Source organism: Periophthalmus magnuspinnatus, chromosome 13 (genome assembly GCF_009829125.3).
Source record: "Periophthalmus magnuspinnatus isolate fPerMag1 chromosome 13, fPerMag1.2.pri, whole genome shotgun sequence".
NCBI classification, from domain to species: domain Eukaryota; kingdom Metazoa; phylum Chordata; class Actinopteri; order Gobiiformes; family Gobiidae; genus Periophthalmus; species Periophthalmus magnuspinnatus.
Genome location: NC_047138.1, coordinates 3,357,192 through 3,374,431, shown reverse-complemented (window position 1 = coordinate 3,374,431; position 17,240 = coordinate 3,357,192). Strand labels below are relative to the sequence as shown.

Genomic DNA, 17,240 nt, shown 5'->3' with positions numbered 1-17,240 from the left:
GACCGTATAGATATTTTTGCACACATTTTCAGTCTATTTTTGGGCACATTTTCAGAGGAGAAAATCAGAATCTTTGCAGTTTTGCCCCGAGACTTTCACGAACTCATCTCGTTGCTGAATATTCACGACCAAACTTTATGAGAAGGTGGAAGTGGGATCCCCTATAGCGAGAAGTGCTCTCAAAAGTCAACTTCTGCTGATGAATTATTAACCGTTTAAATAGATAATGTAACCTCACAAAACCACGGCGGCGAAAACCTTCGTAGTAGTTAATGATCTGGCAACGCCTCGTCAGATAAATCAGTTAATAAAACAGAGAATAGTTAGATTCACTTTGATTTTCATGATACTTCCTTTTTGGTCTAACACTCTGGTACTAGTTTTAAAGCTGCAATATGTAACTTTCTTGCTCGTCTCCGTGGTGATGTTATTGCTTTGTCTAGAATGCTCCACAGTATGGCATTAAACTTATATCTATCTTGAATTTAATCTATTACGGGGTTTTTTAATTGCTTTAAAGACCTCGAAACAAGTGCATTTTTTTTTTTTTTTTTGATATCTGTACTTTTTAATTTTTACTTCATTACATTATTTATTTATTTATTTAATGCAAAACATACATACATGGTGACCACACATATACAACAATGAAACAAGTGCATTCTTTTTTCTTTTTTTTTTTCATTTTACAGTGGATTCTTTTTATTTTTACTTCACTACATTTTATTTATTCATGTATTTATTTATTTAATGCAAAACACACATACATGGTGACCACATATAGTGAAACAAGTGCATTCTGATTTTGCGCAGGGTCACGTCTTCACAGATCTGACCCGTAAATTGGCCTTGTGGCGTTACCTGTTCGTCTCCATGGTGACAGATGCATTTAATAACATCAGGTGGTGCATCCTCCTCCATAAAGCTCCACAGTGCACCTTTAAAAATGCAGAAAAAAGAGGTAATTAATGAAAGTAGACGTCGTTATCTTACTGTTTCCGCGTCGTGCTGCATTCGCCTGAACATACACAACCTACATTTCTGCAGCTGCCCAGTTTATTCATTCAGAGGTGGATGAATAATTCACAAGAGTTTCTTTTTCCAGTGACATTTCGAGTCCCTAAGCCGTTTCTGTAAGATATTTTTCCCTCTGTCTCTTGTCCTCTTAAACTCCTCTCTCTCATGTTTTACACTCACAGTTTCCACACAGGTGTCGATCTAATTCTGTTTTTGCTGAACTTTTACAGGCCCTGAATCAAAAATTTGCCTGGGTTTTCTTATTTGTCATTGATTACATTTAAATCTGCAGGTACGTCACTTTTTCTGGTGGCGTTTCCGTGACACCTGCTCGGAAATATTATAGTTTTGCCTGTAATTTTCTGCAGTTTGTCACAGATAACCGTGTCTAAATTAGGTTTATTTAACTACAGATGTCTTAATTACTCCAAATTATCTTGTCTGTACAGATCCTACAGCAAAAAGCTACATAATGGTGCTTTAAACGTGCTGTACCTGTCCTAAAAACATGAAAAACTGAAGTAGAACTCGTTTTTAAACCGTTTGCAGTCGTTCAAACTTATTCCTCACTTGTTTTATACGTTCTGAGCTTCCAAATTATTAACTTCAAGTGTTTATAAATCCTTTTCACGCACTTCCTGACAATAAAACGCTTTCTAATTAGATGCAGACAGTGCACAGTGGACATATTCTGACCTTCTGAGCTGGGGCGAGACAGATTTGGATAAATACAAGAGAAAATGTACAGAATATTTAAATAATTTTCTTGTTTTTTCAGACTTAAAGCCCTGGTGTCGACGGGAGGCCGGAGTGTCCAAGCTGCCTGTGACTGGTGAGTTTCCATGGGCAGATGTTTCCACAGATGTTCACTTCACTATGACTCACTGCTCTGGATGTGGCTCACACTGCCCCCTACTGGTGTGTGTCTAATCCACTTACTACAGCAGCCTTATCGTACTCTGATTTGTGGGAAAAGAAAACAGCCTGTGCGATTAACACCAGTCACACACAAGTACACAAACTAGTATCACGGTGAAAAGCCTTGCACGAGGATAGAAATGCTCAAAACTGTAGTTCAACCTCCGACCTTCTAGTTATAAGACGACAATCTACCTCATGTTTTCATTATAACTCAAATAATTCATCTCTATTTCACCTTTAAGTCCGTGTTGGAATATTTCTAACAAGAATAAATAACTTTAAATACTTAGGCGACGAAGAAAATCTAAAATATATACGCAGCAAACAACATAAATAACATTCTGCATCATTAGAAAAAAAAAAGTACACATTTTTGTTGTCAATACTCACCCTCTTATCAATGTTTTTTCTTTATTTTTACCACTTTCTACATTTTAGAAACATAAGGAAGACGTCAAATATTTAATGTCAGATATGTGGAATTATGTAGCAAAGAAAAAAGGGAAATAACTCGACTATATATATATATGTTTTATATTCAAATGCTCAAAGTAGACACCCTTTGCTTTTAATTAATCGGTTAAAAATCTTAACAGAAAATTGAATTAAATGGGAGTTTGAAAATTAATCAGTTCAGTACAGATTTTACTTAATTATTTTTTTTATTTACATTTTTTTTTTTCATTCATTCATTCTTGTTATACTGGACGTTTTTGCATTTATTTTTATTACTTATATGGAAAAACTTCATTGTCACTTGTGTGTTCCCCCTCAAAAACTCAAACTTTTAAGTATTTTCCTTCCACGTGTCAAAATAAAACCAAAACCTCAAAGTCTGATTTCAAAAGTAACACCAAAGAAAGCAGGTTGTGGTTTGACCTTTATTCACTCTATACATTTATACACAAACCCTTGGACTTCTGTCAGTGAGTTTTTTGACGTCGTTTCTTTCTCCTGAAACGGTTTTCACTTCACGTCCGTCACTTCAGTCAAGAAATTCAAAAAGTACAAACCAGGGACAAAGCAAAGGGTGGCTATTTTTAAAAATCTACTGCAGACTTTGGGTTATTTTGAGTTTATTTTTGTTTGCTGCTTTCCTTATGAGTCCTTTCAGAGTTTTGATGCTTTCAGGAAGAATCTATAATGCAAATAATCATGGAAATAAAGTAGAACGATGACTGTTTTGAAGCACGATATATTGCTGCAGACAAATATTGTGATAAAAGATAATATTGAAACTACAAGCTACTGATACAAAGCAGGATAATGCCACGAAAATCATCATGAAAAGGCCTAAGTTACAGCAAATAAATGTCAGAATGAACTAAAAATCAACCGCAGAAGTGATTCATTCTGTGTTCTACAACTCAAATCTTACCTTATTGCATAAAAATAGCAAAGAAAACTCCCAAATATTGCAAAGAAATTGTACAGACGATAAAAATCTACTGTCCCAGCTTTCATATATTGAAGGATAAGTCGATAAAATAATAATCGTGACAGGTCTAGTGGTGTATTTTGAATTAAAACCAAAACTAAACAGTAAAACCGAATGTATCTGGATACTGCTACACTATACTTTTATATTCATTCCCTTTCCTCGTGTGTCCAGGCTGTTCTCTCACGTAGACGACCCGTTCCTGGATGACCCTCTGCCCCGTGAGTTTGTGCTGTACCTGCGCCCCAGCGGACCCCTCCAGAACCAACTGTCCCACTTCTGGCAGCAGAGTCGAGTCACCTGCGGCAAAAACAAGGCCCACAACATCTTCCCCCACATCACCCTCTGCCAGTTCTTCATGGTTAGTTTAGATCATTATCGAACGGAAAGTACATTTGTGCACGAGAAAGTAACAAAGATAAGTTTCCTCAAGATATTTTTAAAGCGTTCTCTGAAAAAATGAGTATAAGTGTAAGTCGCACCAGCACAAAAATGCATAATAATGAAGAAAAAACATATATAAGTCGCGCTGGAAGTCACATTTTTTGGGGAATTTATTTTACAAAATCCGAGACCAAGAACAGACATTTTATCTTTAAAGTCAAGTTATAATAATAATAATAAAATGTGGAACAACAGGCTGAATATCAGTACATCACGCTAACGTAACATATTTATATTTATTCAGCTCCATGAAGCACAGACAGAACTGAACACGTGTCTGGTTTGTTAACGTAAGATATTAACAGTTAATCAGATAAATAAAGAAGAAAAAACAACAAGTTTACTCTGGATCTCACTCCAAATCAATAAATCCATCGTTGGTGTCGCTTCTGAACAACTCCACCAACTCCAGAGAAAACGAGGATATGATTTTGATTTAGGGGCGTTTTTGTTCAGTCTTTAATGTATAAATGTTAAATGTTCAGTGGTTCAGGAGGAGTAGATACTGGTACAAGCCTAGAGCCCCTCGCACGACTGTCACTGTGACAAGAACCAACATGTGACATTATAGATTTGAATCATTTCACATATAAGTCCTATCCCCGGACAAACTATGAACAAAAGTGACACTTACAGCCCAGAAAACACAGTAGATGGTAGATATAACGACTAGTCAGGGGTGTCAAACTCAATTTCATCGAGGGCCGCATCAGCAAAACGGTTCGTCTCAAATTTGCAAAGATATAAAAAATATGTCTGTGTAACTGCGTAACTCCTGATAAACTGACATTTTAAGACAGTCATACATTTAAATTTACCTTGTCGCTGGCCGCATAAAATGACATGAGTTGAGTTTGACACATGTGAACTAGCTGGTTTTAACTACCGCAACTAAAACAGCTACCGTACTTTTAAAAGTGCACTGTGTCACTTGTTCCTGTGGTCAGTGCATGTTTTTCTGAGCAACAAAACACCTAAAATGACATAAATACAGCGTAGATAAGTTGCCACATTATGTAACTTTCCAGGAAACTCAATAACATCTCCAGAAAAGCAGCATAGTATCTAGTAAAGTCCTTTACACTGACGTAAATATCTCTCTAAACCACCATTACTTACTCCCGCATACACACAGTATCATTACAACATCTGCTGTACTTTCTTTCCCGTTACGTTACATTTCTTTTCTCATTTTTCATCGTTAATTGCTTAATCTTGTCTTGCCAGTGTGCAGATCACAAAGTGGAGGCCCTGTGTGAGTCCTTACAGAGCACCGTGCAGCAGTGGAGGGGCCGTTTTCCCAGTCCTTTGCCCCTGGAGCTCTACACCTCCTCAAACTTCATCGGGCTCTTTGTGGAGGACCAGGTGGCGGACGTGCTCAAACAATTCGCCGCTGACTTCGCCACAGAGGCAACACGGAAAGCGGGTACGGTCCAGAGACACAAATATATCCAACTAGAGGTGTTCATTCTTGCTACACTGGACGTTTTTTTACATTTACTTTTATTGCTGATATGGAGGAAACTTTATTATCAGTCCTGTGTGCCCCAAAAAAACTCAAGTATTTTCCTTCCACGTGTCAAAATAAAACTAAAACCTCAAAGTGCTGATACAAAAGTAGCACCAAACAAAGCAGGTTGTGGTTTGACATTTACATTTATACACTATAGTCTATAAGAAATATTTCCTGGCCACGCTGGAGTCTTTTAGAGGTATCGTCATTTGGTTTTGTGTGATCTGAGGTGGAAAATGTGACTTGTACCACTGTGTAATCGCTCAGTCATCAATTCTGTCAAGTCCAACCTGCAGAGAGATATTTAAACCAGAGCCAAAAGAGCCATTCACTCTAAAAACTACTACTACTACTACTACTACTACTACTACTACTACTACTACTACTACTACTACTACTACTACTACTACTACTACTACTAGGCAAGTTTGTTTCTATAGCACAATTGGTACACAAAGTAATTCAAGGTGTTTTACAGAATAAGTAAAGCTTTAAAATCACAATACAACAAATCAAAACAGAAGTAATCATTAAATATAAAGAGAAAAAAAGTGCAGAATAAAACCCTTTCAGTCACAGCAGCTAAACAGAACCGTCTGAGTCTGGATTTAAACATTGTAGTAGAACAAGTAGAGGTCAGTCTCACATCTTCAGGAAGAATGTTCTAGGGTTTAACCCCACAAAACTGATTCCCCAGGTTTAGTCCTGGTTTAGTCCTGGTTGAGTCCTGGTTTAGTCCTGGTTTAGTCCTGGTTTAGTCCTGGTTTAGTCCTGGTTTAGTCCTGGTTTAGCCCTGGTTTAGTCCTGGTTCAGTCCTGGTTCAGTCCTGGAGTAGTCCTGCTTTAGTCTTGATTTTGTCCTGGTTTAGTTTTGGTTTTGTTCTGGTTTTGCCCTGGCTTCATCCTGGTTTAGTCCTGCTTTAGACCTGGTTTAGTCCTGGTTTAGCCCTGGTTTTGTCCTACATTAGTCCTAGTTTAGTCCTGCTTTAGTCCTGGTTTAATCCTAGTTTAATCCTAGTTTAATCCTGGTTTAGTCCTGGTTTAGTCCTGGTTTAGTCCTGGTTTAGTCCTGGTTTAGTCCTGGTTCAATCCTGGTTTAGCCCTGCTTTAGTCCTGGTTTAATCCTAGTTTAATCCTAGTTTAATCCTGGTTTAATCCTGGTTTAGTCCTGGTTTAGTCCTGGTTTAGTCCTGGTTTAGTCCTGGTTCAGTCCTGGTTTAGCCCTGCTTTAGTCCTGGTTTAATCCTAGTTTAATCCTAGTTTAATCCTGGTTTAATCCTAGTTTAATCCTGGTTTAATCCTGGTTTAGTCCTGGTTTAGTCCTGGTTCAGTCCTGGTTTAGCCCTGCTTTAGTCCTGGTTTAATCCTAGTTTAATCCTAGTTTAATCCTGGTTTAATCCTAGTTTAATCCTAGTTTAATCCTGGTTTAATCCTGGTTTAGTCCTGGTTTAATCCTGGTTTAGTCCTGGTTTAGTCCTGGTTTAGTCCTGGTTCAGTCCTGGTTTAATCCTGGTTTAATCCTGCTTTAGACCTGGTTTAGTCCTGGTTTAATCCTGGTTCAGTCCTGGTTTAGTCCTGGTTTAATCCTGGTTCAGTCCTGGTTTAGTCCTGGTTTACTCCTGACTCTGGACACCAGCAGTAGTCCGGTCCCTGACGTCCTCAGTGTGGTGGTACTTCTGTGTGTGGTACTTGTGTGTGGTAGTACTTGTGTGTAGTACTTGTATGTAGTACTTGTGTGTGGTACTTGTGTGTAGTACTTGTGTGTAGTACTTGTGTGTAGTACTTGTGTGTAGTACTTGTGTGTGGTGGTACTTCTGTGTGGTGGTACTTTTGTGTAGTACTTGTGTGTAGTACTTGTGTGTAGTACTTGTGTGTGTCTTGTATTGGCCAAACGTCGTATTGGCGTTTTTATCTAATCCACTGTGTCAACATTAATTTACTGTGCAAATTCAGATGACCAAAATGTTTGCTGTTCCACTCGTTCACACCAGAGTCAGTGTCTCCACATCGTGAGCAGAAAATGTAATATGTCCTGACTCTATTTTCGGCCGTGGAGTAGGTGCCAAATCAGATTAGAGCTGTGCTGTTGGCGCTAATGCTGTCACAGTGTATTTATACTCTGATATGAAGAGGCAGATTAAACTGTCAAACAAATCAGACGTGGAAATGATGGAAACACTGCAGTCGTTGTATTTCAAAGTCTATTTTAATTTAAAGCTGCAATTTTTATGTAGCTTTTCTGCTTTGGCGTTAAACTAATCAATATTACATTTAAATTACAGGTGTTTTATTGCTCAAAAACACCTTAAAAACATGGATTTTAACTATATGCAAGTTTAAAGTCATACTACGGGACATTCCAGGCAAAGCAAAAACTACAAAAATCCACAGTTTGCCTTTAAAGTTCCCAAACGTGTTAAACATTTTGTGTGTTTCTCGCAGAAGTCCACGTGGAGCCTCATAAGAAGCAGCTCCATGTGACGTTGGCCTATAATTTCCCCACGGATCACCTGCCGTCTCTGGAGAAACTGGCCAAAGGCATCGAGGTCAAGCTGGGCTGTGATTGGCTCGCCGTGCTCTTCTCACGAGACATTCGATTTGCGAACCATGAGGTACCTACGTCTAAATGTTTCAGCACGTACGAGGTAATACAGTACAAAAGTAATTATTCAAATAAAAAGGATGTGACAAAAAGAAAATATGTTTAATTATGAAAGATGGATGTGTTTCAACATATCCACATGAGCATTTTCACGGACAATTATTATTATTTAAAGCTTAATTAGTGGCGTTAGTTTTAATATTATCATTTATCACAGTATTTCTCCGTAGCGATACATCGTGCTTCAAAATGTGTTATTATGACAGATTTATTTACTGTTTTATTTATTAAACTAACTGTATTTTATTCATGGAAAGTGTATGTTTAACAAAGACTAGTAAGTACTAGTACTTTCTGTAGTACTTACTGCTGTTTGCACTGGTAATTACTCGTACTTTCTGTAGTACTTACTGCTGTTTGCACTGGTAATTACTCGTACTTTCTGTAGTACTTACTGCTGTTTGCACTGGTAATTACTCGTACTTTCTGTAGTACTTACTGCTGTTTGTACAGGTAATTACTGGTACTTTCTGTAGTACTTACTGCTGTTTGTACTGGTATTTAGTCGTACTTTCCGTGGTACTTACTGCTGTTTGTACTGGTAATTACTGGTACTTTCTGTAGTACTTACTGCTGTTTGTACTGGTAATTACTGGTACTTTCTGTGGTATTTGTGGTATTTCTCTCAAAAAGGCGACTTTTTTCTTTTTATAATGTGCAATAATCTGATTTTTGCATCGTGAGCCGTGTATCAAACTATAAGAGATATGAGATTAGAACATTTCATACTTTACTTTGTACTTTTAGCTGTGATAATGGGAGTTATATCATCATCATGCATTTCTATTATCACCTAAAGCCCACAATTAGATTTAAAACTATCAATTTAGTGCTTATGATAGATTTTAAACTTTTTACTCAGACTATTACATAAACCAAACGCTGATCCTTCAAAAACGACATCTGTGAATCCATCTATTATTAAATTTGTTCTGAAATATTCGCCGTCTCTTCTTAGTTTTGATTTGACTCTTATATATTTGACTTTCCAGACGTTGCGGGTGCAGTACCCCTACACTCCGCAGAACGAGGACGAGCTGGAGTTAGTCCCGGGGGATTATGTCTTCATGTCTCCTGTGGACCAGAACAGCACCAGTGAGGGCTGGGTGTTCGGGACGTCCCTCTCCACGGGGCTGTCCGGTTTACTGCCCGAAAACTACGTGACCCTGGCAGATGAGTCGGACACGTGGATCTTTCACGGGTGAGACGACGGCCGCAAACACAGACAGTACAGTCACTCGAGGGGAATTTGATGAAGTGGTGCTCAAATGTGGGTCAGTTGGAGGTTAAATTAAAGGTGCATTATGTCACTTTTCTGGTGGGTCTGCTACCTTCTTGTCTTGGCGTTAAACTAAAAACGTCAATGGAAACAAGATAAGGCGACGTTACTGTTTTAGTGTTTGTTTTTTTAAGGAGGAAAGTCATATTTTTCAGTCGTCAACCAGATTTCACTTTGTGTCTGCCTCATTTTTCAGATAAATTGAACTCCCTCAGGTTCATAGATTTTCTCTTTCTCGTCCTCAGGTCCCACTCGTTCTTCAGCTGCGGTCCGTCCGACAAAAGCGCTAAAGACAGAGGCATGTTTGATGGACTGCTGGACGGTCGCCGCCCTGAAAACTCCAGTCCCGGAGAAACGCCCTCCCTCAGTCTCATCTGTCATCCCATGCAGGTAGATGTTTTTTTTTCTTTTTTACGGCTAAACCCGGGACGAGACCGAGGCTAAACCAGGACAAGAACAGCACCAAATCAGGACCAGACCAACCCAAGTTTGTTTTGGCCTGACATGAGGTTAAGCTTGAGTCACCTTCTTCGAACTAAGCTAAAAATACATTATTTCTGCTGCTGAAGTTGATTCAGTGTCAGATGTTAGACCTGGTGAAGTATGTCCCGGTTTATGCATGAACACAGCACAATGGTATTATTTCCTTCCTGACTAATGCCTTTGCTTTGATGTTACTTTGTCCTTTGTGTTTTGGTACATATTGTATATCAAATTAAACTATGGAATAATAGTTTGGGCAGGTTTTAGAGGTACAGTGGTCCCTTGTTTACATTCTAAAAATAACCCAGTCAGTAGTCAGCTTTATTTTCTACAATTATTCTCTATGTTTTTGTCTGTAAAACCCCTCACCACACACTTTATACACTTTTCTCACACAGGCGTTAACATTTTCTCACATTTCTCTCTCGTTTAAACTCTCTCAAAGTTCAAACCTTCGTAGGCGTCTTTGTCGGTGCAGAACGTTTCATCGACATCGTGGGTTTTGTCGGGGAGAAAACAAATTGCAAACGTACAGCACTTCAGAGTCACACTGAGATCCAACATTGTATTGGACAACTGTATTTTTTGGGTGGAAACTGTTAGATCCGTCCTGCGACACTCCTAATTCCTACAAAGTTCTTGAGAAAAGCGCCCAATATTACACTAGAATATATTACCACGGGTACAAACCATTAGTAATCTGTCATAGGGCACCAAAAGATCCAGGGCCAGCGCTGACTGATTAGATCTGCAGTGAAGGTGATTAGAAAACTGGATTAATCAGGTGTTTTTAATAAGAGAACACCATTATGAGCAATTTCATTATGTGGGATCTTTAATAAATAGCAGAGATCGTGCTCTTTTTTGGAGTGACAGTGATGGAGAGGATTAAGAGTAAGTTCATTAAGAGCAGCTCATGTTAGAAATACTTGGTTGTAAAGTCAGAGATATTTGACATACGCAGATTTAAGATGAGGTAAGTCGTGGGTTCAGGCGGGTTTGATTTAAAAAGCAGAGGACGACAGATGACGAGGTTTGTAGATGTAGAAATAAAATGTTTGCAGATGAGATTGAGGAGGATGCAAAGCGGGTGGGATAAGTGTTTGAACTTGCTCTGCTGAACTATATAAAGCGTTAAGTATTTATGTTTTTTTCTTATTTGTCTGTAGCAGGTTCTGCGGATCAGCGGCAGTCACTCTCGACAGCCCAAGAGGACGCTTTTCGTTTGCCGTCATGGAGAGAGGATGGACGTGGTGTTTGGGAAGCACTGGCTCTCCCTCTGCTCCGATAGTAAAGGTAAGAAGTTTAATGTAAACTTTTATGTCTTTAACGTGTCTTGTTTTGATCTGCTTTAACATAATTTGTCTATTTTATCAACTGGAGGCATATTTATGTTGGCACTACTTAATTAACATGCAAAAACTGTTTCTCCAAACTGTTCAAGCTGTGTTTTTTCAAGCGAATACGACAGTGCACTCTGCAGTTTTGGTGCTAAATAATTCTGGACAGTATCAGGAAATGTATGCAGATAATTTATTACTTCAAAATGTCTCAGTTTATCTGTGAATTTAATAAAGAGGAGCATTTATCACACAGGCGTCTTTTCACACAGACGATAAATCATATGTAGATTAATGGAGGTGGGGGTTGCTCGTTCTAAACTGTTGCACACTGAAAATACTGCGTTGATGTCATGCTTTTTGTCCTCGCTGTTAACTCTGGGTTTTTACATTTTGCAAAACACTTCTGGGTTCTGAGATGTTGTATTTTTTATTCTGTTGTTGCTTGTAGTCGTCTGGTCCTTCATCTTTTGGCACTGCAATTTTAACATTTTAATTTTACGTTGAGCTGCGTTTTTGTCTTGTATTTTGTTGTTATTCTCCTCTTTTTTTTTTTACTTCGCAGCAGCGTTCATGCAGTTTTTTTTACTAGCTTTTAACGAAGACTATATACTCACAAATTCAGATTTTCCATATCTACAAAAACAACATTTGCAGCGTTTCCATTTCCTCCTCTACTTCACTCCGTCCTTATTCTAGAGCTAGATTAACATAAACCCTAAAAAGAAAGAGCATCTCAACTGTTCACATCACCGATCTTCATGACTGAACCTCCAAAAACACAATATTCCTGCTGTTTTTGTCTCTCAAGGTCGCTACATTCGCTCAAACCTGAACATGCCTCCGAGTATCCCGATGTGGGGAGGACAGAGGGACTACGACATGGACGCTCCCATCACTGTGTTAGGATGTACGCAGGCACGACTCGTGGGTACGCCGACTTTAACTCTAACACAACAAATATCTGCCTTTATGTGCGCAGTAGAGATAATTTCATCTTTTGCATTTCTAGGTGAGGCGCTATTGGAAAGTAACACAATAATAGAGTTTGTGTACTGCTCTCCTTCGTTACGATGTGTCCAGACAGCGCAGAATATCCTAAAAGGTGAGAGAAAATGCAAAGAACGTGTTATAAAACCGGATTTTAAGCATTCTCACTGTAGAATTTAACACGTGCTTTGGCTCAAAACAGCTGTACTTGTTCTTCTGGGATATTATAAGTTGTTTAATTGTTTGGATTATTAAAGATGAGGTATTTTCAAACGGTAAAAGGTCAGATACTTAGGTTGGACCGTTGCACATCCAGTCAACTTGTTAATATACATCGTACATATCAAAAGATGAAGTTTGAAGCAGCTTCACTCCTACAGCTTCGTCTTTTGATATGGATCAGACCCGGACGACTGAGGGATCACACAGACACACATCATACAATATCTAAATGCAGACAGCGTGCAGTTCGTGGAGTTTTCCCACCGTTTACTGCTTTTAATCCATTTTACTCATTTACAAGAAGCAGCTTTATTTAATTAAATGATTATTCCGAGTGACCCGAGCTAAAATCAGACATGCATGACGAGCCGCTGTCTGTCCCGTCAGGTCTGCAGCAGGAGGGGAAGCTGAAGCTGCGGATAGAGCCAGGTCTGTTTGAATGGACCAAGTGGGTTTCAGGAAACTCACTTCCTGCTTGGATTTCTCCCTCTGACCTGGCAGCGTCCCACTTCAGTGTCGACACAACGTACAGGTGAGACGGACCTCCATCGCGAAATATTTAACACCGCGTCTGAATATGCGAGCTCTTCAAAGATTTTTAGATTTTAATTAACATAAATTAATATACAGAGCATTTAGAACGACTCTTCCCACATTAATCTGAGAAAATACCGCATTGTACAGTGGAACTTTGAGTCACATGGGTCAAATGCACAAACCCAGAGGTGTTTTACCGTCGACATTAAAGGAATAATACGTGTTTTTCAAAGACAGGGGGCAGTATCTCCACAGACCTGACTAGTCCTGATTTCTTCCTGTGGGTCGATCTTAAAGAAAAGGTGTTTGTGAATAAACCTCAGACGATAAACGACTTAAAATGTGATATCGAGGATCAAATAAGAGACATAAGAGACAGAAATGGTTTAAATGTGACGCAAAGTGAGTTGGATCAGGCTGTTCAGGGACAAACACAAAATGGTGGACACTTAAAAACATTATTTTTACTTCCTCTAGTTTAAGTAGTGATAAGTTCAAGTGTAAGTGAACAATTATAACCGTATATATTGACAAAAATCTCAGAAGGTTCATTTTACCTACTGCTCTGGTGAGAATAACTTAAAAATTATAGGAGCTACTGAAGCTTTAAAAGTGTCAATAACTTTTGTACAGCTAAATTTACCTGCATGAAGTAAAAACACATGATTTATTTGCTCTCGTTTCTTGCAGACCGCTCATTCCTGTTAACAAACTCACTGTGTCTGAATCCTACGAGATGTACATGAGCCGGAGTTACCAAGTGACCAAAGACATCCTGTCCGACTGCAAAAACACCGGTAACTCCCCCGTCCCGTCCTGTCCTGGGAAAATGTGTCTAAAAACAGCAGAGAATTATTCATTGTGTTACAGTTTAAATGCATATAACTGCGTGTGCCTCTTCACAGGAAACAACGTGCTGATTGTAGCCCACGCGTCTTCTCTGGAGGCCTGCACTCGACAGCTGCAGGGCCGGGGTCCGCAGACCACCAAAGACTTCATACAAGTCGTCCGAAAGGTGCGTCCACTCACCCACTTAGTATTTAAAGTATCTACAGCCCGGGAATCACTAAATACACTGGGGGTATTAGTGAACGACATGAATGGGTTTGGAATTTGGGATTGCACTTTTCCCAGAGTCACAACGAGGAAGAATATGTGAGAAAATTGAACTTTTTTGGGGTTTAAAATGTGTAGAAAAATGGCACGACGTCGCCTTTAGAAATGATTAAAAGCTGTTCATGGGTTTCAGCTTCTTATAAATATTAAACGATATAATATTTTGTTAATCGTTACGGCAAAGATCCAAATTTTTCATCATTCTGAAACCCATGGATGTGCCTTCTAGCATTCAGGGATTCTTCATTTTATAATAATACAGCTCTTTTTCATGGTTTAAAACATTCACAAGTCACAATCCTTTACATTTTTGCAGCAATTCTCTCCATTCAGCAACAATAAATAAATAAAAGCGCAACATTTTAGGCTTTATACAGTACAATATATCAGTTATAATTATAAATAATCGCTCTGTTCTTCACGGGTCGGGGAAAGGACAGGCAGAAGTTGACGTTCTCGATTTATGAGTCATGTTTAGACTTGGATAATATGAGACATGAACTTTATTGGTGGGACAGTGGTGACTTTTGGGTAATATTTGAATAATCTATAACAGTATTTTAGTTTTAAGTCGGTGGTTATCTCACAGGTTGTTGTTTTGCGTGTGTTTTCAGTCCATCAAAGTGTATTTATAGAGCGTTTTATAACTACACAGAGACGATTTAACAGATGCAAAGAGGCTAAGGGAATATTTAACACAAAAATGCATCGTGCAGCTGTGAAGAAATAGCGAGTCGTATTATCTAAAAGTGGCACAGTGTTAGGTCTGACTTAAACAATGCACTGAATTTCTTAAATGTCTTGCAGATTCCATACTTGGGCTTCTGTTCCTGTGAGGAGCAGTCGGACTCAGGGGTGTGGCAGTTAGTGGACCCACCCATCCTGCCTCTGACTCACGGACCAAACCACACGTTCGACTGGAGGGAAACTCTGATGCAGGAATGACCCAAAACTGCAATAAATAAAGTTATAACGAACTGAAAGAGACTACGACGCACTGTCAGCGGCTTCACAGAGACATTTCACTGAGGGTGTGTTTGCTCATTGATGCTCCATGAGGACTAATGCTGATAACATTAATCCTCTAGCGCCATCTTCTGGTTTACTTTTGCTGCATGACACAAGGGAGTTTGGACTGGGAGAAAGCTGCACTGTGTGGAAGCTCCGAGCCCAGTTTTGTGAAAAAAATGAGTGATTAATTTATTTTTCTTAATGATTGTACATGAAGTTATAGTTTGTTTAATGTAAAACCCGACAGAAAGAGCTTCCTATTCACAGAAAAAAGACTCAGGTTCTGTATTTATGGCAGTCGAGTTCAAAATGAAAGCTTGAATGAATTGTTCTCTGGCTCTTTTTCCATTTACTTTTCATTTACGTTCAATGTCAGTGTCCATAAACAACATTTTTAACATAATATTAGCGAAAAAGAGCAGAACTATATCGCTTTTTCTTATTGTTAATTTCATTTGAGGCATCAGGTGACAAAAAAATAAAAGATTCTAAACTATTTGTGGCTAATACAACTGTAAATCTTTATGTGGATAATAGAGAAATAGTAAATTGAGGCATAAAAAGTCAATGTGAAACCAATTTAAGCAGAGTCTATGTCAAATTAATATTTATTTATATGTAAAAATGTAAAAAGAATTAATAAAACACAAATTTATAGGGGAAAATCCAACAAAATATTACTAAAACTCTCCAAGAAAGTTCAATTTTGTCCTGTTAATGCATTATTTTCAGTATTGATACGTGTTTAAATTAGTTTCAATGCTAATTTAGGTATTAATTAAGATCTGAGTATTGTTTTTTTGACATACTTTATTACTTACACACATGAGTACACACGTTTCCTGCTAATAGCACAAAGCAGGTCACCCCTTCATTTCATTTTCACATATCAAACACTCCGAGCTCAGGTTTGGTAAATATTTGTAGGTTTGGAGACGTGATGAAGTTGTTTATTTCGTGTCCTGTCTGAGATTTTCATGACAAACTTCCCAGATACACAGCCCGCGTGTAGCACATGCAGTTCACTCCTTTACTTTGCTCATATTATATTTAAAAGTGACATGAAGGTGGCACAAACTGCAATATTGACAATCATACTGTAGCTTATGATTCTGGTCAGCAGCCTCTTAATGTTTAATGTCAGCTGTACGTTCAAGTTGTAAATAATTATATTTTTGGGGATGATAAAGTCTTCCATTTCCTTTGCGTTTTATTTATTAAATGTCTCTTCCAAGTGTAATATTTTTGAAGGACCATCGCAGTTATTGGCATGCTACGAGTACTGCGCTGTATCTCAGGTGTTTACTGCATTTAAACGTAAAATATGCAGCTTTGGGTGACCGTGCTATTGTGACGTTTATGTACAACAGAAATAGCAACTTTAAAATAGTCAAGAATGATGTAGTTTATCGATTGACTGAAAGATTCTCCATTAGTCCATTCATTTTGGTGTAAAACGTCTGTATTTAATGAACAACATGATGAACGATGTAATGGCCACTGTTCATTTTACGGGAAAATATTATATGATAAAAGTTTGTAATTTGTGTCATGGTGTGATGGTAAAATAAAAAGTATTACATGAAATTCAGGCTTTATTAAAGGAATTTTCTGGATTTACGGATGTGTTTTCCTATTTATTTCCTTCCCCAGCAATAATATGTGAAAAAAGTACAATAGAAGTTATATTTTGCATGTCAGTGTCAATGTAAATCCAAAATGCACAGCAAATCCAAATCTACAGCTGCATAAATGACTCTTGAACTGATTGGAGTTTCATTTTATGCTGTTAAATGTTAATATTATTCAAATGTAAATAATCAGAACAAGTCCTCATCAAAACGTGGCACAAAGTTTGCAGAAAGGGCTCAACAAACGAGGTAATAAACAACATTATGAATCTAACTCCACTGGTTTACTCATATTCTTTAGGTTTGTAACAGATGGATCTTAAAGTGTTTTAACAGAAGACGATGTTTAATATTAACTTTACGACCTGCATTTATTAAAATCCAGAGCTCTACTGCAGTATCAGCTCTTAAAAAGTAGCACAAAACAGAAATATAAACGAGCATCATGCGACTTTTCTGGGGTCTGTCGCTTTGTTGTCTTCATTGAAAACATTTGTTATTGAAGAAATGTAAGATAGATTAGTTTAATGTCATATCGTGGAAGATTTTAGGTAAAGAAAGTAATACACCAACACCATGGAGCGAAAAAAGTGACACATTCCCCCAGAAAACTTCCATCATGCACCTTTAATTTCAA

At 38.1% G+C, this 17,240-nt stretch overlaps 1 protein-coding gene across 2 annotated transcripts in view; it reads left to right on the top strand.

Moving 5' to 3' along the window:
- The window catches only part of ubash3bb (ubiquitin associated and SH3 domain containing Bb), a 41,548-nt gene extending 24,957 nt beyond the window's left edge, over positions 1-16,591 (top strand). Inside the window, exons 2-14 of one of the 2 annotated variants that reach the window (XM_033977581.2) lie at positions 1,796-1,849; positions 3,551-3,737; positions 5,048-5,246; positions 7,775-7,944; positions 8,987-9,195; positions 9,519-9,663; positions 10,926-11,052; positions 11,908-12,027; positions 12,109-12,201; positions 12,696-12,840; positions 13,536-13,642; positions 13,751-13,860; positions 14,769-16,591. In XM_033977581.2, the coding sequence (XP_033833472.1) occupies positions 1,796-1,849; positions 3,551-3,737; positions 5,048-5,246; positions 7,775-7,944; positions 8,987-9,195; positions 9,519-9,663; positions 10,926-11,052; positions 11,908-12,027; positions 12,109-12,201; positions 12,696-12,840; positions 13,536-13,642; positions 13,751-13,860; positions 14,769-14,906 (1,804 nt within the window). In that variant the 3' untranslated portion in view covers positions 14,907-16,591. The remainder of the gene's footprint in view (positions 1-1,795; positions 1,850-3,550; positions 3,738-5,047; positions 5,247-7,774; positions 7,945-8,986; positions 9,196-9,518; positions 9,664-10,925; positions 11,053-11,907; positions 12,028-12,108; positions 12,202-12,695; positions 12,841-13,535; positions 13,643-13,750; positions 13,861-14,768) is intronic. The other variant, XM_055226028.1, reaches the window with a different exon arrangement.
- Positions 16,592-17,240: the final 649 nt, after the last annotated feature.